The sequence below is a fragment of the Salvelinus namaycush genome, chromosome 2, assembly GCF_016432855.1.
Source record: "Salvelinus namaycush isolate Seneca chromosome 2, SaNama_1.0, whole genome shotgun sequence".
NCBI lineage: Eukaryota > Metazoa > Chordata > Actinopteri > Salmoniformes > Salmonidae > Salvelinus > Salvelinus namaycush.
Window position 1 is genome coordinate 30,484,933 of NC_052308.1, and position 27,975 is coordinate 30,512,907.

The following is a 27,975-nucleotide window of genomic DNA, read 5'->3' on the forward strand; positions in this document are numbered from 1 at the left end:
GCGAGCAGTGGCTTACTTCCTCGATCGACGGAATCACAGACGAGAAACTGAAGGGAAGACAAGAACAAGAAAACTCACGAAACAAGAAATAATCCACACGTTTGCAAGACGAGGTAAGTCAACGGAAAATGACTTTCGGTCATTCGGCCAATTGAGAAAATATATTTTTGTAACTTTTTTCGGTTTTGTTGCGTTTTGCAACCTAGTTTGAGAAGTTTTTCAGGGTTGATTATTGAATGCTTAAATAGCCTTTATACTCTTTACTAGTAGTTGCGCTTGCGCGAATAGAGTACTAGTATTTCGGGTACTAGCCTACAACTGTAATGTTATCTGTTGATTATGGCGGGCACTGACATGCGCCACATTCCAGATAAAAAAATTGCACAGTAGCCTACAGTTCCATGACGTGCAAGAGACGAATGAATCCTTCAAGAGAACGTTGGCCTTGACAAATACTTCAAATGTTTCTAAACTGTAAACGCCGGGGTCTTTTTATGAACAGACTGTCATATAAATCCAGACTTTTCTCAATTATGAGACATCAAGAAACTATTATTTTATATTTGTAGAAAAGAGTGATGATACTGTACATAATAGGGGTTTCTCAAGATCACGACACGTTGAATTGACGTCTGTGCCCAGTGGGAAGGCATTGATGGAGAAACCGTTTTAAAGGCTTCCACTTATCAACACTGTTCAGTTCATTTCCCAATTACTTTACATTTCATGACCAATTCTGCATGTTTGTTGTTGGCTAATAACTGTGTTGAAAACAACAAAGGTACTTGACTGAAACTTTGGTCCCCAGGGCCCTTTTGTATGCACGTTTGCTTGCTAAGGGAATCCCCCTTTCATGTTGCATTGCATTGTGAGTCACCACTGTGCCTAATCATAATGCCAACTGAATTTGGTGAAGCACATTCACATCCAACTAACAGTGCAAAGATGAAGCAAACAGACATGATCACTGCACACCCAGCTGTTGACCAACTTGAACTGATCAGATGATGATGTTGAAGACACTGATCTCATTCTTCTCAAAAGGAAGTGTGTGTGTGTGTGTGTGTGTGTGTGTGTGTGTGTGTGTGTGTGTGTGTGTGTGTGTGTGTGTGTGTGTGTGTGTGTGTGTGTGTGTGTGTGTGTGTGTGTGTGCCGGCGCATGGAGTAAAGTGACCCTTTAATATCCTATTCTGTTGTGTCCCCCTATAAAGACTGGACTGATCATTGTGTTGCATCCTCCATCACAGAGAGTGATCAGCTTTATCCATACGCTTTGGCTTTCATTGCCTGGAGTGTAGCCCATTGTGTGAGTGTGCATGCATGTTTATTTGCGCTGCTCAGCGATCAGAAGATCATACCCCCACTGGAACATTGTTCAGCTCACTAGCTGCATGGCTTCGGCTGTGACTACACTGGAGATGTTATGTCATAGAGTAACAGGCTCAATAGTGGTCACTTTGAATGGCCCCATTAGAGTTTGAGTTATGAGTCTGTGTAAGAAGGCTTGTAGTCATTACCGCTCGCTCTCCGTTCATCCATCTCTCCCTCTCTCCCTTCATCTCGGTCTCTCTGTTAGATCATAAGTATTTGTTCTCGCCCGTTGGTTTGGTAACAGACTTCAACTTTATAGGATAAATTGCACTATAGATAGTAACAAAAAAAGTGGACGGGGACATATATTTTTTTTTATCAGGTCAGATGAACACTCCAAACAGCCTACCAGACTGCTCTGAGGTGCCCGCATGGTCCTAAAGCACACCCGTGCCTCGTTTTGTATCACATTTTAATGATAAAACTGGGGGGACAAAAATGCAATTTCAGAATTTGGGGGGGACATGTCCCAAGTGAAAGTTGCACCCCTGAATTGTACAGTACACTACTGGCCCAGTAGCCTTGAGTTACGAAGGAGGAGATTAGAGTCCAGGTCGTCTACAGTCTACTACAGGTCATGTCTCCTGCAGGGTCTACTAGAAGTGGTCTGCTGTGAAAGAAATAACCATGACTGCCATAGATAGTCGGGGCTTGTTCCAGGACTGCTGTCTCACTAGTGTGTGTCAGAGGGGTTGTATGTGCTTCTTTAAGCTTTAAGTGTGATGGTCTCAGCTATTATAAGTGTTTGTCTCTGTGTATGGTGTGTGTGCTTGCATGTCTACTAGCATGAGTCTACCGTTGTTGCGTTGTTTGATCTCCACAGGGTGATGATGCAAGGATGCTTCACTTCCCTATCCAGATCTCTATTCTCTACATAAAAGTTTGGACTAACACACAGTTTCACACTCCACCCACACACGCGCGCACGCACACACACTATTAGTGTTCGGTTTGAAGCTGGAATCCGCATTAGGTGAAACAGCGCCAATGGTCGCCCCAGGCGCATTTGTTACTGTTTTTGTTTTGTTTATGGAAGGAGGCGAGGAGCATCCAGCATATTGGTAAAACAAAAACGGAATATAAACTCTGCTGTTTTACCACATGTGCAATGATGTCCAACGGGGAAAAACTGTCTTTGTTGTGATATTGCAAATGGACATGGCAGTTTCACTGCTAATGATTCCAGCTTTAAGACCCACGTGATTTGATAGGATATGTGATGCTTATTTATCTCAGTTTCGTTGAGTGCTGTAATAGAATCATCTACAGCCTTGTAAATACACCTGGCTACCATGGCTGACTAGTAACTAACACGTTTCCAGTCTGCGCTCGTCATTTACTAAAAAGCTCTGCCACAGTTTGCCAGGCTAAAGATGGCCAGTGTACTGTAGCACAGCTGTGTGATGTCATGGTCTGAGGTGCTGTCAGTCAGCTGTCTGTGAGTCAGAAGGGAATGATGTGTGAATGCATGACTGCATTGGGACAATATGCTGACGTTTATTCAACACAGTTGCTGTGATTCACTAGATTGTCATACTATCAACAAACAAAGTGTTTGGAGAGGGAGGTGGACGGTGGACACAGGCGATGGGAGAGGAGGAAGAAAGAAAGCGATATGGAAAGGAGTATGAGCTCACAGCCATAACCTCGTCCCCAGGCTCATTGCTACCACATACAGAGAGAGAGAGAACCGACTGGTGGACAAGATTATAGTGCTGAGCGATTAACCGAAATGTCAGTTCTTTTTAGTTAAAAAAAAAACGAATTGACCAACCTATTTGAATTCCATTTCGTTCGTTTTTTTTTATGTGCGCTCAATGTGCACACTGCACTGCACTTTCTCTGGAGATAAATTAGATCATGCCAGAACTCTGTGATATAGTAGTGAGTTGTAGTTTCCAACAGGCCAATGTTTTACATAGTTAGCGCAGAAAACATGATAATTAACTACAATGACCATAATCCATTTCGCGTCTACTTGTACGGTCTGTGTTTATTTTACTCCTGCTACGTAAGAGACAGAAGAATGTGCGATTAAGAGGATACATACCAGAGCAGTATACACACGCTCACCCATCACTCACATGCTACTAATGTACAGAGCAGTTTACACACGCTCACCCATCACTCACATGCTACTAATGTACAGAGCAGTTTACACGCGCTCACCCATCACTCACATGCTACTAATGTACAGAGCAGTTTACACACGCTCACCCATCACTCACATGCTACTAATGTACAGAGCAGTTTCTTCGTGAGGTATCTCTACCTGAAAATACATGATCTAAGTGATTGCTAGTAGGTATTCAGCAGTCATAAAAGTATGCTTTATTTACTTTGAAGAACTAATAAAATACTGATTTTGTCAGACCGCATAGACAGCAGCTCTATAGAGATGAGATGATGACTTGGAATGAAATAATAAAGTCAGCAAATAAAACAAATGTAATATACAGTGGGGGAAAAAAGTATTTAGTCAGCCATCAATTGTGCAAGTTCTCCCACTTAAAAAGATGAGAGAGGCCTGTAATTTTCATCATAGGTACAGTTCAACTATGACAGACAAAATGAGAAAAAAAAATCCAGAAAATCATATTGTAGGATTTTTAATTAATTAATTTGCAAATTATGGTGGAAAATAAGTATTTGGTCACCGACAAACAAGCAAGATTTCTGGCTCTCACAGATCTGCAACTTCTTCTTTAAGAGGCTCCTCTGTCCTCCACTCGTTACCTGTATTAATGGCACCTGTTTGAACTTGTTATCAGTATAAAAGACACCTGTCCACAACCTCAAACAGTCACACTCCAAACTCCACTATGGCCAAGACCAAAGAGCTGTCAAAGGACACCAGAAACAAAATTGTAGACCTGCACCAGGCTGGGAAGACTGAATCTGCAATAGGTAAGCAGCTTGGTTTGAAGAAATCAACTGTGGGAGCAATTATTAGGAAATGGAAGACACACAAGACCACTGATAATCTCCCTCGATCTGGGGCTCCACGCAAGATCTCACCCCGTGGGGTCAAAATTATCACAAGAACGGTGAGCAAAAATCCCAGAACCACACGGGGGGACCTAGTGAATGACCTGCAGAGAGCTGGGACCAAAGTAACAAAGCCTACCATCAGTAACACACTACGCCGCCAGGGACTCAAATCCTGCAGTGCCAGACGTGTCCTCCTGCTTAAGCCAGTACATGTCCAGGCCCGTCTGAAGTTTGCTAGAGAGCATTTGGATGATCCAGAAGAAGATTGGGAGAATGTCATATGGTCAGATGAAACCAAAATATAACTTTTTGGTAAAAACTCAACTCGTCGTGTTTGGAGGACAAAGAATGCTGAGTTGCATCCAAAGAACACCATACCTACTGTGAAGCATGGGGGTGGAAACATCATGCTTTGGGGCTGTTTTTCTGCAAAGGGACCAGGACGACTGATCTGTGTAAAGGACAGAATGAATGGGGCCATGTATCGTGAGATTTTAAGTGAAAACCTCCTTCCATCAGCAAGGGCATTGAAGATGAAACGTGGCTGGGTCTTTCAGCATGACAATGATCCCAAACACACCGCCCGGGCAACGAAGGAGCGGCTTCGTAAGAAGCATTTCAAGGTCCTGGAGTGGCCTAGCCAGTCTCCAGATCTCAACCCCATAGAAAATCTTTGGAGGGAGTTGAAAGTCCGTGTTGCCCAGCAACAGCCCCAAAACATCACTGCTCTAGAGGAGATCTGCATGGAGGAATGGGCCAAAATACCAGCAACAGTGTGTGAACCTTGTGAAGACTTACAGAAAACGTTTGACCTCTGTCATTGCCAACAAAGGGTATATAACAAAGTATTGAGATAAACTTTTGTTATTGACCAAATACTTATTTTCCACCATAATTTGCAAATAAATTAATAAAAAATCCTACAATGTGATTTTCTGGATTTTCTTTCCTAATTTTGTCTGTCATAGTTGAAGTGTACCTATGATGAAAATTACAGGCCTCTCTCATCTTTTTAAGTGGGAGAACTTGCACAATTGGTTGCTGACTAAATACTTTTTTGCCCCACTGTATACAACAACTGAAATATTTTATTAAAATAAAGTAATGTCAATAACTGATGGTTAATAAGTGATAAGCAGTAATGGGCAATCACTACCATCATGGGACTTTTATTAATTGTTTTATAATGTGTTGTTATAGCATTCAACCCACATAATGCATTTCACATAGAGCATTTCATGTTTAAAAAAATGATCGGGCCTTCTGAGTGGCTGCATCACAGTGCTAGAGGTGTCACTACAGACCTGGGTTCGATCCCAGGCTGTATCATAACTGGCCGTGATCGGGAGTCCTATAGGGCGGTGCACAATTGGCCCAGTGTCGTCCAGGTTAGGGGAGGGTTTGGCCGGGGAGGGGGGGCTTTACTTGGCTCATCGCGCTCTAGTGACTCCTTGTGGCAGGCCGGGCACCTGCAGGTTGACCTTGGTCGTCAGTTGAACGGTGTTTCCTTCCGATACATTGGTGCGGCTGGCACCAATCTCTGTGATTTGCCTGGTAACACAGGCACACACACACACACACACACACACACACACACACACACACACACACACATACACACACACACACACACACACAGTTTATTATTGATCAACACCCGGAATCATCACAGCTCAAAGCTTGAACACATCGACTCCTGCTTTAATACATGCTGAATGTCATTCCTCTGTCTGTCATTTTTCTGTCCTCTTTTACTTTTTCTCTATTTTCTTTCCTTGTTTTTGCCATCATTTCTTTGTTTCCTGACATATTTCTGACGTGTATGGGTGGTGGTGTAAAGCTGGGGAACAGAAACACAGGAATGTTGTTGAGGAGCCCTCTTTAGACTTTGGACTTGTTGAGACTTGCTCCCTCCCAGGATGCAGGGAAATACCTTCACCACCAGAGCTACAGTACACGCAGAGAGAATCACAGAGATCACACACACACGTTCTTCAACACCTGCTACTATAATTTCACACCATACACACATTCTCACTGACAAAATTATAAATGAAGCTGTTAAGTGCTTAAATGCCATGTTTTCTGTGTTCCTATTGTAGGCTGTGTGTGTGTTGGTTTGGATTAGGGTCCTTCTAATGTGAGATTGAACCATCAGAGTTTGGTTTACAGTGTCAGTAAAGTTAAAGTCACATGTGGATGTGAGATATGTGAGAAGGGCGTTGTGTCTCAGCTCTGTTTCTCATTAGTAGGTTTAGGCCTATATCACAAATAGTTCCTGTTTGTTAAGGTGACTCAGAATATCTTTATTTCTCATACACACCCATACTCTCACTCGCTAACTAGAGTCACTCACTCACACACGCACACTCACTGACACACACACTCACACTCACACTCACACTCACACTCACACATACGCACTCACACACACACACACGAATATACTCACTCACATAAATAGTGGCTGGTTGCACCACGGGTGGCTGGTTGCACCTTAATTGGGGAGGACGGGCTCATAGTAATGGCTGGAATGGAATTAATGGAATGGTATCAAACACATAAGAGTAAATACATAGTTTTACCTTCGCCAAGAACACAAAATCTACTTAAGATTTTCCCATCCTAGATCAAGCAAATACATTTTCTTTCCATAGTTGAGTTAAATGAACTGTTATTCACTATTAACCAGTTATAACTTGTTAACTGTTATAACATAGAACCATTATTGTAAAATTAATAGCTCTATGTGTTTGATACCATTCCATTGACTCCATTCCAGACATTATTATGTGCCGTCCTTCCCTCAGCAGCCTCCTGTAATATACACACATGTGGATACATACAGTACCAGTCAAAAGTTTGGACACACCTACTCATTCAAGGGTTGTTCTTTATTTTTGTATTATTTTCTACGATGTAGAATAATAGTGAAGACATTCAACTTTGAAATATCACATATGGAATCATGTAGTAACCAAAAAAGTGTTCAACAAATCAAAATATATTTTATATTTGAGATTCTTCAAAGTAGCCACCCTTTGCCTTGATGACAGCTTTGCACACTCTTGGCATTCTTTCAACCAGCTTCACCTGCAATGCTTTTCCAACTGTCTTGAAGGAGTTCCCACATATCCTCAGCACTTGTTGGCTACTTTTCTTTCACTCTGCGGTCCAACTCATCCCAAACCATCTCAATTTGGTTGAGGTCAGATGATTGTGGAGGCCAGGTCATCTGATGCAGCACTCCATCACTCTCCTTTGTCAAATAGCCCTTACACAGCCTGGAGGTGTGTTTTGGGTCATTGTCCTGTTGAAAAACAAATGATAGTCCCACTATGCGCAAACCAGATGGGATGGCGTATCGCTGTAGAATGCTCTGATAGCCATGCTGGTTAAGTGTGCCGTGAATTCTAAATAAATCACTGTCAGTGTCACCAGCAAAGCACCCGCACACCATCACACCTCCTCCTCCATGCTTCACAGTGGGAACCACACATGAGGCGATCATCCGTTCACCTACTCTTGGTTGGAACAAAAAATCTCCAATTTGGTCTCATCAGACCAAAGGACAGATTTCCACCGGTCTAATGTCCATTGCTCGTGTTTCTTGGCCCAAGCAAGTCTCTTCTTCTTATTGGTGTCCTTTAGTAGTGGTTTCTATGCAGCAATTTTACCATGAAGGCCTGATTCACGCAGTCTCCTTTGAACAGTTGATGTTGAGATGTGTCTGTTACTTGAACTCTGTGACGCATTTATTTGGGCTGCAATTTCTGAGGCTGGTAACTCTAGTGACTTATCCTCTGCAGCAGAGGTAACTCTGGGTCTTCCTTTCCTGTGGCGGTCCTCATGAGAGCCAGTTTCACCATAGCGCTTGATGGTTTTTGCAACTGCACTTGAAGAAACTTTCAAAGTTCTTGAAATTTTCCGGATTTTCTGACTTTCATGTCTTAAAGTAATGATGGACTGTCATTTTCCTTTGCCTATTTGAGCTGTTCTTGCCATCATATGGACTTGGTCTTTTATAACGACACAAGGCGAGACCCAGATGTAGACACGGGAGGCAGATGGTCTGAGCTCTGATACTTATTATAATCCAAGGAGTAGGCAAAAGGCAGGTCGGGGACAGGCAAGAGTTCATAACCAGGTCAGAGTCCAAAACAGTACAGGGCAGCAGGCAGGCTCGAGGTCAAGGGCAGGCAGAATGGTCAGGCAGGCGAGCTCAGAGTCAGGACAGGCAAGGGTCAGAACCAGGAGGATGAGAAAAACAGACTGGGAAAAAACAGGAGCTAGGAGAAAAAACACTGGTTGACTTGACAAACAAGACAAACTGGCACAGACAGACAGAAAACACAGGTATAAATACAGGGAATAATGGGGAAGATGGGCGACACCTGGGAGGGGGGGTGGAGACAAGCACAAGGACGGTTGAAACAGATCAGGTTGTGACACTTTTACCAAATAGGGCTATATTCTGTATACCACCCCTACCTTGTCAAATCACAACTGATTAGCTCAAACGCATTAAGAAGGAAAGAAATTCCACAAATGAACGTTTATCAAAGCACACCTTTTATCAAAGCACACCACATGAAGCTGGTTGAGAGAATGCCAAGAGTCTGCAAAGCTCTCATAAGGCAAAGGGTGGCTACTTTGAAGAATCTCAAATCTCAAATATATTTTGATTTGTTTAACACTTTTTTGGTTACTACATGATTCCATATGTGTTATTTCATAGTTTTGATGTCTTCACTATTATTCTACAATGTAGAAAATTGTAAAATAAAGAAAAACCCTAAAATGAGTAGGTGTGTCCAAACTTTGACTCATGAAACAATGAATGAAACAATGATCCACATTAGTAGCATGTGACTGATGCTGGTGGATGTGTGTGTGTGCATGCGCGTGCCTGCGTGCGTGCGTGTGGTCATGTGTGCAAACCCCTCATAACAGATGGTGATGTTACTGAATCACGGCTGTCATGTGCGTATGAACAGGAGGCTGAGTGACGGACATGTCACTGCAAATATGTTGCCGTGGTTACATTCTGCTTGGCCATGTCTTTGAACAGGTGGCCCAGTGACACATCACCATGGCGCCCTTCTTGCGGATCGCCTTCAACTCCTACGACCTGGGTGTGCTGTCTCCGCTGACCCCTTCTGATCCCCCCTTCTGTGCCATCAAGATGAAGGAGGCCCTCACCACCGGTGATAATCTGACTATTACTGTAGTTATTACTGTGTTATAGTAGGACTATTTTAGTCCCATTGTCCCATAGAATCACATTGTAACCTGTAACCAGTGTGGTACAGATATGCACATTTTTTGATTGTTACACAAGAGTATGAAAAACCAGTCTCTATCTAACTTATCTTTTTAACCTCTATCTAACCTGTCTCTCTCCTTCCCCCTCTTTCCCTCTCTCCCTCCTTCTCTCCAGAGCGTGGTAAGACCCTGGTTCAGAGGAAGCCCACCATGTTCCCAGCCTGGAAGGCCAGCTTCGACGCCCACATCTACGAGGGGCGTGTCCTGCAGGTGCTGCTGATGAAGACTGCCGAGGAGCCATTGGCCGAGGTCACAGTGGGCGTGTCCGTCCTTGCCGAGCGCTGCAAAAAGGGCAACGGCCGTGCTGAATTTTGGGTAAGAGGGCTGCAGTCGGATTCTCTACCGTCCTGCCTGAATTATGTGTCTAATTTACAGATGATTGTTTGTGTTCAGGTGGACCTGCAGCCCTCAGGGAAGGTGATGATGGCAGTGCAGTTCTTCTTGGAGGGAGCAACTGATACAGGTGAGAGTCAGGAGACAAAGCCCACTTCTCTTCTTCTCATCCTCTACTTTTCCCTTCCTACCTGGCCTGTTTTGAATGTATCTTTTATGTCATGTTTGTCACACTGAACGCCTTCTGTCTGTTCCCTTGGTTCTCATCTGTTCTCACTGCACTTACTTCTTGAATACAGACAGAGCAGACAGCACACACATTCTTGCAGTCATGTACAGGTCTTGTATATGAATCCCGGTTTTCTAAACATAGTTCTCGTTACTTGGCTTTCCTATATAAGGTTTTGCCTGTTTTCTCATACCAACAGTGGACCAAGCACTCCAAATGTTGTCCCTACTGTTCCTAACGCTACATTCATGTTTCTAAACTGTAGCGCTCCACTGATGCTTCTCTCCCTGTCACCCATAGAGGGCAAGCTGCCCATGAAGGAGGAGGAAGGGGGGCCCACCATAAACCGCAGGCGAGGAGCCATCAAACAGGCCAAGATCCACGAGGTCAAATGTCACGAGTTCATCGCCACCTTCTTCAGACAGCCCACCTTCTGCTCCGTCTGCAGAGAGTTTGTCTGGTCAGTTATTCAGTCTGTCCAGCCATCTGGCTCTTTACTCCTAGATCTAATATCTGTTAGCTTTATGCTAACAGAAGTGATTCAATATTTACAAGTTTTATTATCAGTTCCATTCACCTAATTTAAGTGGCAACATCTTGGTCGGTCTACTTTATGCTGAGAGACTGAGTGGGGAGATAAGATTAGACAATGTCTTAGTAATCTCCTTCTATCTATCTACCTTTAGACCTAGGGTTGGTGGCTCATTAAGCGGGTCAGAAATCCTGCATTGTGTGGAAATACCTGCACAACATTTAGCAGTGTATTTGCAAAATTAGTACAGCTTCCACTGCTAGTCATTTATTTTCAAGTGCTGTAGTGTGTTGTGTTCTACTAGAATAGGTGGTGTCTGTAGAGACGGTGACAGAGTCTCCGTTTGCTGCTGTATAAACAGTGCTCACCTGTCAGCTACAGTCACAACCACAATTATTGGCAACCTTGATAAAGATTAGCAAAAAAGACTGTAAACTCTTAGAAAAAAGGGTTCCAAAAGAGTTCTTGTTTCCATAGGAGAACCCTTTTTGGTTCCAAGTAGAACCCTTTTGGGTTTCATGTGGAACCCTATGTGGTAAGGGTTCTATGTGCAAACCAAAAGGGCACTTCAAAGGGTTCACCCTTTTACGGTAGGTTGTAGACAGCACCTTTTTTCTAAGAGTGTATAAAATAAACAGTATACAAATACTGAGCTATATTGTATGCTCAAAAAAAAAACCGAATACAACTGCTCTGAGAAAAAGATGGGTATCAAAATTATTGGCACCCTTGTTTTCAATACTTTGTGCACCCTCCCCTAGCAAAAATAACGGCACTTAGCCTTGATCTATAATGTTTTATGAGATTGAAGAACACATTGGGAGGGATCTTAGACCATTCCTCCATACAGCATCTTTCCAGATCCTTGATATTCTTCGGTCTGCGCATATGGACTGCCCAACAAGGTCCCATGACCAGTTGAAGCAAAACAACTTCATTTGGAAGCAAAACAGCCTCATGTGGAAGCAAAACAGCCCCATAACATCAATATACCATATTTTACAGTAGGCATGAGGTTATTTTCTGCATATGCATCCTTCCTTCAAGGCCAAACCCACCACTGGTGTGTGTGGCCAAAGAGCCCTATTTGTGTCTCATCTGACCATAGCACCCGGTTCGAATCCAAGTGCCAATGCCGTTTAACAAACTCTGGGCGTTTACATTTGTTGGTTGCTCTCAATAAAGGCTTTTCTATGGCAACCCTTCCAAATAGTCTATTGGCATGGAGGTGGCGTCTAATTCTAGATTTGGAGACTTGGCAACCCCAGGATGCGACCTGTAATTCTCCAAGTGTTGCCATTGGTCTTTTCTTTGACTCCCAAACCATCTTCCTCACTGTGCGTGGGGACAAGATACACGTGGGTCCTCTTCCAGGCAAGTTTACCACTGTTCCAGGGGTTATAAACTTCTTCATTGTTTCCCTAATAGTGGTAAGCAGTATATTAGTTTTTTCAGTATGTTTTTTGTACACATTGCCTGATTTATGAAAGTCAAAAAACATTTGTCTCTTTTCATTAGCGAGTTCTTTGCCTAGCCCCATGGTGATGGATGACAAATGGACCAACTTCTTTAACCCCAGTGAAACAGGAAGCCCTGAAAGGCCACAATACAGTTCCTTAAGCAGAAATGAACTTAAAACAAAGATGAATGTTAATGCAGATTCAATTTTGTTAGATTTTATTCATAAGAATCGTTAGGGTGCCAATAATTCTGCCAAGTATCTTTTTTATATTTTATTTTATGTCTAAAAAAAAGGTTTTCTCTGAGCAATTGTATTAGTATGAAATAATATAATTTCCCCATATTTTTTGCATACAAAATAGCTCAGTATTTATGTTCTTTATTTTATACAGTCTTCTTTGCTCGTCTTTATCAAGGGTGCCAATAATTTTGGTCGTGACTGTACAGTATGTACTCTGTTCTCACTTTATCTCCTTTCATCATCAGCACAGCACCTAATCATTAGGTGATCATCATCTTCACTGGCCCTCCATAATCTCTCACTCCTATACCTTTGTATTCTACAGGGGCCTCAACAAGCAAGGCTACAAGTGCAGACGTAAGTGTACAATAACATGGACAACCTACTGCTATACAAACCCATGCACACAACATCATAGATACACATTATAAACACTGTAGTTATGAACACTCCCACAACGCAGAGCAGACTACAGCACTACCAGTGACTTTCATACCTGCCTGAATGAATGGTGCTCACCTGCCAGCAATGTACTCCATATCCCTTCTCTCCCAGAATGCAATGCAGCCATCCATAAGAAATGCATCGACAAGATCATTGGCAGGTGTACTGGCACGGCCGCCAACAGCCGGGACACTGTGGTACGTTGGGACTACTTATTCATTCATTAATTAGGACATTTATTAATTTCCTTATTTACTTGTCCTGTGTCAGTCCAAAGTGGAGTTTTCTCCCTCTCCCTGCAACCGTGAGTGTGAATGTCATTCCAATTTATCTAATCTGTTTAGTTAGACTATTACATGTTATACACTGATTATACAAAACATGAACTACACCTGCTCTTTCCGTGACATAGACTGACCAGGTGAAAGCTATGATCCCTTATTGATGTAACTTGGTAAATCTATTTCAGTGTAGATGAAAGGGAGAAGACAGGTTAAAGATGGATTTTTAAGCCTTGAGACAGTTGAGACATTGATTGTGTATGTGTGCCATTCAGAGAGTGAATTGGAAAAACAAATACATGTAAGTGCCTTTGAACGGGGTATGGTAGTAATCAAATTTTAATCAATCAAATGTATTTATGAAGCCCTTTTTACATCAGCCGATGTCACAACGTGCTGTACAGAAACCCAGCCTAAAACCCCAAGCAGCAAGCAATGCAGATGTAGAAGCACAGTGGCAAGGAACAACTCCCTAGAAAGGCCAGAACCTAGGAAGAAACCTAGAGAGGAACCAGGCTCTGAGGGGTGGCCAGTCCTCTTCTGGCTGTGCCGGGTGGAGATTATAACAGAACATGGCCAAGATGTTCATATGTTCATAGATGACCAGCAGGGTCAGATAATAATAATCACAGTGGTTGGAGAGTGCAACAGGTCAGCACCTCAGGAGTAAATGTCAGTTGGCTTTTCATAGTCGATAATTCAGAGTTAGAGACAGCAGGTGCGGTAGAGAGAGAGAGTCCAAAACAGCAGGTCGGGGACAAGGTAGCACGTCCAGTGAACAGGTCAGGGTTCCATAGCTGCAGGCAGAACAGTTGAAACTGGAGCAGCAGCATGACCAGGTGGACTGGGGACAGCAAGGAGTCATCAGGCCAGGTAGTCCTGAGGCATGGTCCTAGGGCTCAGGTCCTCCGAGAGAAGAGAGAGAGAAAGAGAGAGAGAGAGAGAGAGAATTAGAGGGAGCATACTTAAATTCACATAGGACACCGGATAAGACATGAGAAATACTCAAGATATAACAGACTAATCCTAGCCCCCGACACATACACTATTGCAGCATAAATACTGAAAGCTGAGACAGGAGGGGTTGGTGTCAGGTGCACAGGTTTGTGTCAAGAACTGCAACGCGGCTGGGGTTTTCATGCTCAACATTTTCCTGTGTGTATCAAGAATGGTCCACCACCCAAAGGACATCCAGCCAACATCCCTTTGGAATGCTTTCGACACCTTGAGGGTGTACAGAGGGCAAAAGGGGGGATGCAACTCAATATTAGGGAGGTGTTCCTAATGTTTGGTATACTCAGTGTATATGACTATGGCCAGTTACTGTGTCTTGTAAAAGACTCACGTATGGCCTTGTGTCAATTGAGAAGTCAGTAGTTCTCAATGATCTCCTCAGGGACCCCAAGCCGTTCCAGAGCTAGCACACCTGATTCAATTTGTTAATAAACACAATAATAAAACCTATGGATTTTTTACAATATGATATGGCTATTACACCAAAATAAATTAAAAACTCCCTGGTTCTACAAAGAATCTTTGAGTTTGAGAAAGGTTCTTTGTAGAACCATTCTCCATAAAAAATAGGGTTCTATATAGCTCCAAAAAGAGTTGTAACCATAGCGGGGTTTCACAATCTCGGTCCTGCCCCCCCCCCCCCTCCCCCCGGTGCACTTTTAGTTTCTTGCCCTCGTATTACACAGCTGATTCAATTAATCAAAGCTTGATGATTAGTTAATTATTTGAATCAGCTGTGTAGTGCACAGGCAAAAACAAAGATGTGCACCCAGGACCGAGTTTAGGAAACCCTGCTTTATAGAACGTTAGGAAAGGGTTCTTTATAGCACCATACAGATTATATTTAAAACCTTAAACATGGTTCTTTATAGAGCCTTCAACAAAAGGTTCCATATAGCACCAAAAAGTGTTCCGCTATGGTTACAGCCAAATAACCCTTATTTGGAACTATATAGAACCATTTGTTTTTAGTGTGTAGCTGTGATGCCATTAGCTGTCGAAGTGTCATAGGGTCAGAGTCCAAACTAGCAGGCATCAATCAGGCCTGCAACCAATCGGATGAGGTCCCCTCACATTCCAGTCAATATTAATCAATAGAGTGGACAAAAGAGCACAGATAACTGAACTTAGTTACATTCAAAAGTGAGGGATTCTGCATTCACTCACACCTGAGGAGTGGTGAGAAGGGGCATGTTCTGAGTGAGAGAGGGGCTTAAATAAGGCCATCTGTAGACTGGAGATAGAGCAGGAGAGGAGACCAAGAGAAAGTGTGTCTGTCAGTCTGTGGCCTTCTAAGGAACCCCACTAACACTACTACAGGAAGCATCACACCACGGGATACAAAACAAAAGGAGAGGGGGAGAGAGCATGGAAGGAGAGAGAGAGACAGAGAGAGAGAGAGGAAGAGAAATGGGGATGATGAGACGGGTGCGCAGGGCCATGAGGTACCCTCCCAGGCGGGTGTTTTTCCCCCAATTGGTACCAATGGATCTGGGTGTTGATGAATTGTGTGTGTGTCCATCACAGTTCCAGAAGGAGCGTTTTAAGATTGACATGCCACACCGCTTCAAGAACCACAACTACATGAGTCCTACCTTCTGTGACCACTGTGGCAGTCTGCTGTGGGGCCTGGTCAAACAGGGCCTCAAGTGTGAAGGTAGGGAGCTGTGTGTGTGTGCTGTGTCTGATGTGTTTGTGTTGTCATTGTATTTACCTATACAGTATACTGTAACTCTTTCTATTCTCTTGTAGATTGTGCCATGAATGTGCATCATAAGTGTCAGGATAAAGTGGCCAACCTTTGTGGAATCAACCAGAAACTACTAGCTGAAGCACTTACTCAAGTCAGCCAGGTAAGTGAAAGAGTTTGTTGTGTGTATGTGCAAGCGAGCAGGCATATATGTATCTGTGCAAGAGTGCAGGCATGTGGTCTGTGTGTGCCGTGTATGTGGACGTATGTTCTTGCAAGCGATTGCAGCAAAAGCAGTCATCTCGCTGTGATGTTCTCAGATGGATTTAGAGCTCTCAACATGTAAAAATACATAATCATTTCGTGGAATTGAACAAGACCACTTTCTCTTGGTTACAGACAGCCAAAATCAATGTGTGCTTAAAGCTGAAGTTGCAACGAGTCAGCAGGCATTTCAATGGCGTCTCTGCGTCGCTCAGAGGACACTGGACAGAAAATGCTCTGTCGTCAGTTATATGAAATGGTGCCAATTTTGTACTGTCACTAAGTATGATCATATTTATTATACAGTTATAAGACAGGTGAAATATTATAGTAAGTAATTTAGAATTAGATTGTTAGTATATTTAGAAAGAATTTCAATCATTTCAAGCCCTATTCCCCTACTTTTGTTCAATAGGGAAAAAATCGTACATGATTTTTTATATTTTCATATTTTTATCATATTTGTACTGTGAACTTGAGCTTGTGTCCTCAAAAGTGACTACACATCACCGATGTATACATTTTCTTTACCAGAAAGGTGAGATTTTAATATTTCTGGCAGTATAAGAATTGTTTGTATTTATTATCAATACCCATTAGCTGCTGCCAAGGCAGTAGCTACTCTTCCTGGGGTCCAGCAACATTAGGGCAGTTATACATTTGAAAAACATTACAATAAATTCATAACAGATTTCACAACATATTAAGTGTGTGCCCTCAGGCCTCTACTCTACTACCACTTATCTACAACACAAAATCTATGTGTAAGTGTGTGTATAGTGCGTATGTTATCATGTGTGTATGCATGTGTCTGTGCCTATGTTTGTGTTGCTTCAGAGTCCCCGCTGCTCCATAAGGTGTACTTTTAAATCACATTTTACTGCTTGCATGAGTTACTTGATGTGGAATAGAGTTCCATGTAGTCATGGCTCTATGTAGTACTGTGTGCCTCCCGTAGTCTGTTCTGGACTTGGGGACTGTGAAGATACCTCTGGTGGCATGTCTTGTGGGGTATGCATGGGTGTCCGAGCTGTGTGCCAGTAGTTTAAACAGATAGCTCGGTGCAGTCAACATGTCAATACCACTCACAAATACAAGTAGTAATGAAGTCATTCTTTCCTCCACTTTGAGCCAGGAGAGATTGACATGCATATTATTAATGTTAGCTCTCTGTGTACGTCCAAAGGCCAGCAATGCTGCCCTGTTCTGAGCCAATTGCAATTTACCTAAGTCACTCTTTGTGGCACCTGACCACACGACTGAACAGTAGTCCAGGTTTGACAAAACTAGGGCCTGTAGGACCTGCCTTGCTGATAGTGCTGTTAAGAAGGCACAGCAGCGCTTTATTATGGACAGACTTCTCCCCATCTTAGCTACTGTTGTATCAATATGTTTTGACCATGACAGTTTACAATCCAGGGTTACTCCAAGCAGTTTAGTCACCTCAACTTGTTCAATTTCCACATGATTCATTACAATATTTAGTTGAGGTTTAGGGTTTAGTGAATGATTTGTCCCAAATACAATGCCTTTAGTTAGTACAGATTGAAAAAGTAACGGGCCTAGACAGCTGCCCTGGGGAATTCCTGATTCCCCTGGATTATGTTGGAGAGGCTTCCATTAAAGGACACCCTCTGTGTTCAGTTAGACAGGTAACTCTTTATCCACAATATAGCAGGGGGTGTAAAGCCATAACATATACGTTATGGCTTCCTTAAAGGGGTCCCCCCCCTTTAAGGAACTCAGTCCGGCTTAAAACGTACTCTTGTTGAAATAGTAGAACTCTTGAGTAGAACTCTTGAGTTGAAATAGTAGAATGCACAAGGTGCAATTTTGAAATTGGTTAGCGCATCATCAGTTCCTCTTGTCATGTTAGTCATTGCATACCATAAGAGCGCTATTACTTGTCAGAAATGTCCAGATCAAGTTTGGTACAGCAAATTGGCCAGTGTTACCTAGTGTTGATTTTTCAGTGTAACATTTCTAGTGTTGATTCAGGAGTTGTTGTCTAGTGGACGGGTGGGGTGTTGGGGTTGAGATTTGGGTTAGTGGGGTTGGGGTTGGTGGTGATGGCCCTTGCCCTGCCGGTGTAGGAAGTGGCCCCTTTTCCAGCACAGGTTGCAGCGGCGTGTAGAGATACAGTCTGAGGTGGGATGGATGTCTTTACAGATCTTACAGATGATGGCTGTGCAGGTTGCGGCCAGATGGCCCAGTTGGCCGCAGTTCCTGCATAGTTTGGGCATGCCGTAGTAGTGGACGGAGCACCTGTTGGTCCCAAGCGTGATGGTGCTGGGGAGGTTTTGGACTCCGCCCACTCCATTTGATCCGGTCTTAACTGGACCAGCCATTTTTGTGCCCCAGTCCAGACATTGTTACCTTTCCTTCATCCATAAGCCCTTCAGGTGTCGGGTGGACCGTGGACTGGGGAGTCAGGTCGGGCCGCGGTCAAGCCACTGTTACCTTTCCTTCTTCCCCAGTCCTTCCGGGGTGTCGAGTGGTCATGGACTAGGGGAACAGCACCAGCCGCGGTAAAGCCACCAAATCAAATACAAGAGAGATAGATAGAAAAAGATGGTAGAGAGAGGGATACAACCCCAGGACATCCCCACCACACAGGGTTGGGCATAATAAAGAGAAACCAGAGCTGTAAATAGTTACATTTTAGGTCCATTTATTTGGTTATTTCAAAATTCATTACATGTTAAAATTTCAAATCAAATTCCAATTAATAAACAATTCAAACAACAATCTGAGGAGCAAGCAGCCATGGAAGGGTGCTCGAGACCCAGAGGTCAATTGTGTCAATCCCCTGTGGTCCGCTCGCTCCTGGTGAAGGTCTGGTGTTTGGTCCCTCCTCGTCTGGTGGTGGGACTGGCCAATTGGTTCTGGATTGGTGCTGGGAATGGTGCTGGATCTGCAGAGGGGAGGAATGACAACCTGAGGAGCAAGCAGGCACACAAGGGAGCCCTAGATCCAGGGGCCAGTGATGGCATTCCCCTGTTGTCCGATCGCTCTGGGTGAAGGTCTGATGTTTAGCTCCCCCTCCTCCCTCTTGTGGTGGTGGCTGGTTCCTGGTTGGTGCCGGTTCTGTGAGAGCGATAGTGGGAGGTAGGGGTAGAGAGAAATGGAGAGAGAGAAAGGGGGGGTTGGGAGTAGAGATTGTGTCCATCGGCCCTGGCTGGTTTGGAAAGTTTACCGACAAATTTGTTGTTTCCATCAGACTTCACTCGCATAGAAAAGTTGGATGGAAACGTGGTTAGTGTTGATTTAAGACTGAAGAATTTGCTGTGTGGATATGTCAGTGGTGAAAAGGAAAGTGTTTTTATTTTCTTCTCCCTCTCATCACCCTTTTGTAAACGTATTCTCTCTCCCTCTGTCGCCTGTATGTCTTTCAGAAATCCTCCTCTCGGCGCTCAGACCCAACCCTACCTGACCCAGATATAGGGGTCTATGAGGAAGTCATTAGGAACTCCATTGGTGGTCTGGATGGTCAGTGTGTGTTTGATTTTATGAACATATTTGATGATGATGTTAAATTCACTGAAATCAAGTTGGTGTAAATTGTTTGAAGACAAATATGTTTTTACATATACCTTTACAGAAAAAACACGATTTAACATGTGAAAACATGTGTTTTTGGAACACGTCACATGATCACTTGTGAAATTCGTGTGGTTTTTCCGTAAGGGTAATGTTAATTATAGTAATGATGATGATAATGACGATTGGGATGATGACTTTATAATGACCTGTGTGGGTTCCCCAGATGGCCCCTCCTATGCCAGGCTGTGGGAGGGCTCAAGCCCTCACCCCCCATCTCGCCTCACCCACCTGACACGCATCAACGTAGACAACTTTGTCTTTCACAAGGTCCTGGGCAAGGGCAGCTTTGGCAAGGTAAGCCTGGTACAGCAGACAGTCAGGATCCTAAAGCACCACAGTTCACATACTGGACACCAGTAGACACAACAGACTTTATGGGAGAATATTACCACCAATATAATATTTAAATCAGGTTCACACCTCTTCTTTTGTTTTCTCTTGTCTTCTTCTTTCCTTTATTCTGTTCTTATCCTCTCATTTTATTCCCCCTACTGTCCCCCACCCTTCTCTCCCCAGGTCCTGCTGGCAGAGTTGAAAGGTCAGGGGGAGTGGTTTGCGGTGAAGGCTCTGAAGAAAGACGTAGTGCTGATGGATGATGATGTGGAGTGTACCATGGTGGAGAAGAGAGTCCTGGCCCTGGCCTGGGACAACCCCTTCCTCACACACCTCTACTCCACCTTCCAGTCCAAGGTACGGACTGTAGCCCTACACACACTCCTTGGTCCTCTTACTGTGTGTCATTCAGGCGATTTCAGCAACATATAGCAATGTGATGTGCTGAAGAGAAGCAAAAACACAACAGAAAGATTAGCCGTTGTTTTTTTCTGATTAGCATTAGCAAAAGATAAGTGTCTACAAAAGCTGTCTCCAATAAGAAGTGATTTATACGCATAACAAACTCGCTTTCATAGCTTATTACACTACTACTGTACTAGGTACTATACATTATGTGTTATGATGCCTGACGTTGACTGTGTTGTCCACAGGAACACTTGTTCTTTGTCATGGAGTATCTGAATGGAGGAGACCTAATGTTCCATATTCAGGAGAAGGGACGCTTTGACCTCTACAGAGCAACGTGAGTTTCACCTGTCAGAAAGACTGATAGTGTATAGATTCAGATAGTTTGAGTGAGGTCAAATACAGAGTAGGTACAGAGTCTCGTGGCTGTTGAGCACTTCTGAGTGTGTATCTGAAACTGGATGTTAAACTAACTGGTGCTCAGCTTGGGATTATGAAGATGTTCAGTCCTCGGGAGCCTGTATAGCCTCTGTGCTCAGGACAGGTGAGATGAGGAGACATTCACTTCGACACGGTTGCCAACGATACCTGATCCAGCATGGGATAGACAGTTTCAGAGAGAGAGAGAGATATTCACCCTCTCGCTGTATTAATCATTAACCAATGTTTGCACACCACACAAGCCGGCATCGAAGAATGGAGTCTTGGTTTGGTTTCTTGGACAGATTGGTAAACTGCTGAGTTTCCAATGAGTTTCACTATCTCAGAACATAATGAACCTGTTTATCTATTCACTGACTGACCCTAACCTCTTAACCCAGTGGCACAGACACAGTGGGCCACGACCAAAACACACAACAGTAAATACACACTGTTTCTTACAGAGTTGCCTCTTCACCATTTGGCATGTATTGTACGGTTCCATCAGACACACTGTGTGTTTGTGTGTGTGTGCATGTGCGTGTGTGTCTACATGCATATGTGTGTGCGTGCGTGCCCACATGAAAAATTGCTGCCTACAGTGAGACCCAATCACTGGCCACTTTAATAAATGGATCACTAGTCACTTTATACAATGCACTCTAAATAATGCCACTTTAATAATGTTTACATATCTTACGTGACTAATATCACATGTAAACTCAGCAAAAAAAGAAACGTCCTCTCACTGTCAACTGCGTTTATTTTCAGCAAACTTAACGTAAATATTTGTATGAACATAACAACATTCAACAACTGAGACAAACTGAACAAGTTCCACAGACATGTGACTAACAGAAATGGAATAATGTGTCCCTGAACAAAGGGGGGGTCAAAATCAAAAGTAAGTCAGTATCTGGTGTGGCCACCAGCTGCATTAAGTACTGCAGTGCATCTCCTCCTCATGGACTGCACCAGATTTGCCAGTTCTTGCTGTGAGATGTTACCCCGCTGTTCCACCAAGGCACCTGCAAGTTCCCAGACATTTCTGGGGGGATGGCCCTAGCCCTCACCCTCCGATCCAACAGGTCCCAGACGTGCTCAATGGGATTGAGATCCGGGCTCTTCACTGGCCATGGCAGAACACTGACATTCCTGTCTTGCAGGAAATCACGCACAGAACAAGCAGTATGGCTGGTGGCATTGTCATGCTGGAGGGTCATGTCAGGATGAGCCTGCAGGAAGGGTACCACATGAGGGAGGAGGATGTCTTCCCTGTAACGCACAGCATTGAGATGCCTGCAATGATAAAAAGCTCAGTCCGATGATGCTGTGACACACCGCCCCAGACCATGATGGACCCTCCACCTCGATCCCGCTCCAGAGTACATGCCTCGGTGTAACGCTCATTCCTTCGACGATAAACGCGAATCCGACCATCCCCCCTGGTGAGACAAAACCGCGACTCGTCAGTGAAGAGCACTTTTTGCCAGTCCTGTCTGGTCCAGCGACGGTGAGTTTGTGCCCATAGGCGACATTGTTGCCGATGATGTCTGGTGAGGACCTGCCTTACAACAGGCCTACAAGCCGTCAGTCCAGCCTCTCTCAGCCTATTGCGGACAGTCTGAGCACTGATGGAGGGATTGTGCGTTCCTGGTGTAACTCGGGCAGTTGTTGTTGCCATCCTGTACATGTGGCGAAGACGTGCCCAACTCACTATAACGCAGCACAAAGAAATATCCGAAAATCGCAATATACTGATATAAACTGATATAACTCGGTTTAAAATAACTACATTATGATGTCTTTAACACCTATATCGAATAAAATCAGAGCCGGATATATCTAAGGCCTATAACGAGAGCATTCCAGAACGCCATCCTGAGGTCTGTCTTGCGTCATGGCGAATGTTGAAAAGAGTGTACCCCACGTTCCAAAACCCTTTATATGGCCTCAGATCTGCCTAGCAACACCATTCCAATTCTCACCGCTTGCTGACATCTAGGGGAAGGCGTATGCAGTGCATGTCGACCAATAGAAGACATGCAAATTAATAAACTGACCCTAGAACAGACTGCCTGATTTCAGATTTCTCACTTCCTGACAGGAAGTTTGCTCCAACTTGAGTTCTGTTTTACTCACAGATATAATTCAAACGGTTTTAGAAACTAGAGAGTGTTTTCTATCCAATAGTAATAATAATATGCATATTGTACGAGCAAGAATTGAGTACGAGGCAGTTTAATTTGGGAACGAAATTTTTACAAAGTGAAAACAGCACCCCCTATTGAGAAAAGGTTAAACCCTTTACAATGAAGATCTGTGATGTTATTTGGATTTTTACAAATTATCTTTGAAAGACAGGGTCCTGAAAAAGGGACGTTTCTTTTTTTGCTGAGTTTATATACTGTATTTTATACCATCTACTGCACCTTGCCTATGACGCTTGGCCATCACTCATCCATATACATACAGTGGGGCAAAAAAGTATTTAGTCAGCCACCAATTGTGCAAGTTCTCCCACTTAAAAAGATGAGAGGCCTGTAATTTTCATCATAGGTACACTTCAACTATGACAGACAAAATGAGAAAAATAAATCCAGAAAATCACATTGTAGGATTTTTAATGAATTTATTTGCAAATTATGGTGGAAAATAAGTATTTGGTCAATAACAAAAGTTTCTCAATACTTTGTTATATACCCTTTGTTGGCAATGACAGAGGTCAAACGTTTTCTGTAAGTCTTCACAAGGTTTTCACACACTGTTGCTGGTATTTTGGCCCATTCCTCCATGCAGATCTCCTCTAGAGCAGTGATGTTTTGGGGCTGTTGCTGGGCAACACGGACTTTCAACTCCCTCCAAAAATTTTCTATGGGGTTGAGATCTGGAGACTGGCTAGGCCACTCCAGGACCTTGAAATGCTTCTTACGAAGCCACTCCTTCGTTGCCCGGGCGGTGTGTTTGGGATCATTGTCATGCTGAAAGACCCAGCCACGTTTCATCTTCAATGCCCTTGCTGATGGTAGGCTTTGTTACTTTGGTCCCAGCTCTCTGCAGGTCATTCACTAGGTCCCCCCGTGTGGTTCTGGGATTTTTGCTCACCGTTCTTGTGATCATTTTGACCCCACGGGGTGAGATCTTGAGTGGAGCCCCAGATCGAGGGAGATTATCAGTGGTCTTGTATGTCTTCCATTTCCTAATAATTGCTCCCACAGTTGATTTCTTCAAACCAAGCTGCTTACCTATTGCAGATTCAGTCTTCCCAGCCTGGTGCAGGTCTACAATTTTGTTTCTGGTGTCCTTTGACAGCTCTTTGGTCTTGGCCATAGTGGAGTTTGGAGTGTGACTGTTTGAGGTTGTGGACAGGTGTCTTTTATACTGATAACAAGTTCAAACAGGTGCCATTAATACAGGTAACGAGTGGAGGACAGAGGAGCCTCTTAAAGAAGAAGTTACAGGTCTGTGAGAGCCAGAAATCTTGCTTGTTTGTAGGGGACCAAATGCTTATTTTCCACCATAATTTGCAAATAAATTCATTCAAAATCCTACAATGTGATTTTCTGGATTTTTTTTTCTCATTTTGTCTGTCATAGTTGAAGTGTACCTATGATGAAAATTACAGGCCTCTCATCTTTTTAAGTGGGAGAACTTGCACAATTGGTGGTTGACTAAATACTTTTTTTGCCCCACTACATGTACATATTCTCATTCACCCCTTTAGATTTGTGTGTATTAGGTAGTTGTTGGGGGAATCGCTACAGTCACATTAATATCTGCTAACCATGATTTAGTATACAATGGAATAAATACTATAGTATTCACTGTTGTGTTTTTAAAGACTTTATTGTAGTATTCACTGTAATTTTTGTGGATATTAAAAACAATCTTTTAAAAATCTACCTGCAGTAGAGCATGCTGGGAAATCTGAAAATGATGAGCATGGTTTTGATGGGACTGTTTTACTCTCCACAGAGTAAAACGGACACAATCATAATCTCACACTCAACACTGCTTATTAACACCAACACTGTTTTTTTACACCACTAATGTTAATTTCACTCTTAGAGTTAATTTAACTCCTGAATCAACACTGGAATGTTACACTGAAAAATCAACACTAAGTAACACTGGCCAATTTGCTGTGTACTTGTTAGTGATTGTGAGTGTTGAGTGAGAGTCGAGGGAGAAACCTGTCTGCACAAAATCTACTTCCTGTCAATCAATCAGTCTCTTAATCCTAATCTCTCCATCCATATCAAGGCCCAATCAGTTCCCCTGCGCCAGAGGTGAAAGGAAAAGCAGGTCAGAGATAGGCCAATCCTTTAGCTGTGGCTAGGCTGGGGCCACTGGGCCAAGAGCATCTCTCCGGTTTCATTCATCCTTACAGTATGAAGCCATTGTTCAGCTGTCTCCTCTGTGTACCACTCTATACAAATGGCATCTTCAGTAATGCAGCTAGCTACACACTGGACTGGAGTCCTCAGGGACAGACAGCATTGTTCAGGGGCCAACTCAATAGGGAGATGGATAGATAGAGTAGTACTCTGCTGCCAGCTAGGTGGACCTCTAGACTGTGTAGTGATGTTTATCTTTCTTTTTCCTCCCTCCTTTCTTCTCTCCCTCCCTCCAGGTTCTACTCTGCTGAGATCATCTGTGGCCTTCAGTTTCTGCACTCCAAAGGGATCATTTACAGGTAAGTCACAAACACCATCATCGGCACTCTAATGTACACTCACTAACCTTCACTCACTCAATCACATTACCATACAGATAAAAGAGAATGGCCAGAGCGCCTCCACCAAGGATTGATATAGTGATAGTATCACATTGTGTGACAGTGAGTATGTGATTATTAGCTGTCATAACTCTAGTCACCCTCTCACCCTTTCCCCTCCACACCTTTCTTCCCATTCTATATTTCCTCCTACTCTCCCTTACTTGTTTTGTCTCTCTGCCCTCAGAGACCTGAAGTTGGACAATGTGATGTTGGATCATAGTGGTCACGTAAAGATAGCAGACTTTGGCATGTGTAAGGAGAACGTGTTTGGGGAGAACCAGGCTACAACCTTCTGTGGGACTCCTGACTACATCGCTCCAGAGGTATGGAACACAGACATATACAAGGCTGCATCATCTCGAACGACACCCTATTCCTTATTTAGTGCCCTGCTTTTGACCAGAGCCAAAGTAGTGCACTTAATAGGGAATTATTTGAAAAACAATCACTGTGAGGGTCTCACTATGATGATGTCACTCACCGTGTCTTCCTGTCACTTTTAGATCCTGCTGGGTCAGAAGTACTCCTTCTCTGTGGACTGGTGGTCGTTTGGAGTGCTGCTGTACGAGATGCTGATTGGCCAGTCCCCCTTCCATGGTGATGATGAGGACGAGCTGTTTGAGTCTATCCGTACAGACACGCCCCACTACCCTCGCTGGATCACCAAGGAGGCCAAGGACCTGATGGAGAGGGTCTGTATGCCCCCCCCCCATACAGTGTCCCAATTCTGCCTCTGAGTCTGTTTCTCTCCTCCTTCGTGTGTTTTTATCCCTTTCTCACTGTGTTTCTCTCCTCTGCCCCTGCAGCTGTTTGAGAGAGACTCCACTCGCAGGCTAGGCATCGTGGGTAACATCCGTGTTCACCCCTTCTTCAAAACCATCAGCTGGCCCGCCCTCGAGAAAAGGGAGGTGGAACCCCCCTTCAGACCCAAAGTGGTACGGTCTAGACATGAGGTTTTATAGTGATGATATAGGACAGTTGTAATAGGCCTACCATAATATAACATATTTGGGGTAGTTTCAAAGGGGAGAAGAGTGACAGCCATTCGTGTATCAAGTCAAAGATCTACAGTAATTCAACTACCGAATGCTCTGTAGAAATCAGGCATGTGCTGTATATTATTTGATTCATCACTTACTGTCTCCATCTATCATGTATCCTCTCTTCTGATTGGCATATCTCTTCTGCCAATCACAGAAAGCCCCAAATGACTGCAGCAACTTTGACAGGGAGTTCCTCAGTGAGAAGCCCCGCCTCTCCCATGGTGACAAGAACTTCATGGATTCCATGGACCAATCAGCTTTCGCCGGCTTCTCCTTCATCAACCCAGAGATGGAGCACCTCTTGGAAAAGTGACGGAGGGGCCTCTCAGCCAATCCCCATGCTCTTAGTTCTCAATGACATCACTGGGGTCATAGGGGAAAGGTGAAGCCAGGATTACATTACTACTGTTTTAGGGTCACTTTGTCAAGGTGTCCTCATTCATGTGATCAAACATTCAACTTGAGTGAGCTGTTCTACGTTCAGTATTTGTGACTGTAATAGAAACACAAGTTTCCTCTTCGGGTTCTTACTTAGTGAAACTATAAGAGTTAAACTTATGCAGGAATTGGCCTCTGTTGTATAGATAGGTGTTATTGTGTGCATGCTAGAGTGTCCCGGTGTACTAGGGGCCTTATATTTTAATGGTCAGACGTGTGTGTGTGTGTGTGTGTGTGTGTGGAAGGGAATGTAAATGCAGGGGGTTTGTGTGAATGAGCTGTTTGCATGCATAAAGACCTCATACCAACACCAACCACCTCTCAATCTCAACAACCTCTGAATGTGTCACGTACTCTTGAAAGATTAACTGAATCGAAGTTCAGTTTGTCACTGCATGGGGAGCCCTTGCATCTACTAGCCAAGTACGAGGGAGTTGTGGTCATTTGGACTGTTTGCCATAACAAGACCAAGTTCAGACTGAGCAACTACAGGTATCCCTGCCATTCCATGTAGCGTCATCTGGGACAGGGACAGATTTGGTGTAAGTGAATAAGTGCTTATTGTGTATGATGCTATATGAATGTCTTTATTTGAGTGGTACTTAGCGAGATTCTGTATATAGATCTATATGTATATTGTTGTTGCGTATATTATTGGTGCGCTAAGGATTAGCTTTTTTTACTGTCTCCATTTTACATCTTAATAAAAAATCATCAACTCCCAGTGTCTTTAGTCACTCACTTCACTCTGTGATGAACATACAAAACACAGTG

General features: G+C 43.6%; 1 protein-coding gene across 1 annotated transcript; it reads left to right on the forward strand.

Annotated features, from left to right (window-relative positions):
• prkcda (protein kinase C, delta a) lies at positions 1-27,951 on the forward strand. The gene is made up of 18 exons (XM_038969808.1): positions 1-113; positions 9,434-9,569; positions 9,803-10,002; positions 10,081-10,150; positions 10,550-10,709; positions 12,809-12,840; positions 13,039-13,124; positions 15,750-15,879; positions 15,975-16,075; positions 19,572-19,665; positions 19,943-20,073; positions 20,296-20,469; positions 20,766-20,857; positions 25,574-25,636; positions 25,905-26,043; positions 26,224-26,412; positions 26,527-26,655; positions 26,918-27,951. Exons 2-18 carry the CDS (start codon positions 9,455-9,457, stop codon positions 27,074-27,076), a joined length of 2,064 nt encoding a protein of 687 aa, XP_038825736.1. The 5' UTR covers positions 1-113; positions 9,434-9,454; the 3' UTR covers positions 27,077-27,951.
• Positions 27,952-27,975: the final 24 nt, after the last annotated feature.

Excerpts from the sequence above, each read along its gene's own strand:
- prkcda (XM_038969808.1), top strand. The coding sequence starts at position 9,455 with ATGGCGCCCTTCTTGCGGATCGCCTTCAACTCCTACGACCTGGGTGTG. Across the intron at positions 13,125-15,749 it reads CCAACAGCCGGGACACTGTG|TTCCAGAAGGAGCGTTTTAA; the intron begins GTACGTTGGGAC and ends TGTCCATCACAG. Across the intron at positions 26,044-26,223 it reads CTGACTACATCGCTCCAGAG|ATCCTGCTGGGTCAGAAGTA; the intron begins GTATGGAACACA and ends TGTCACTTTTAG.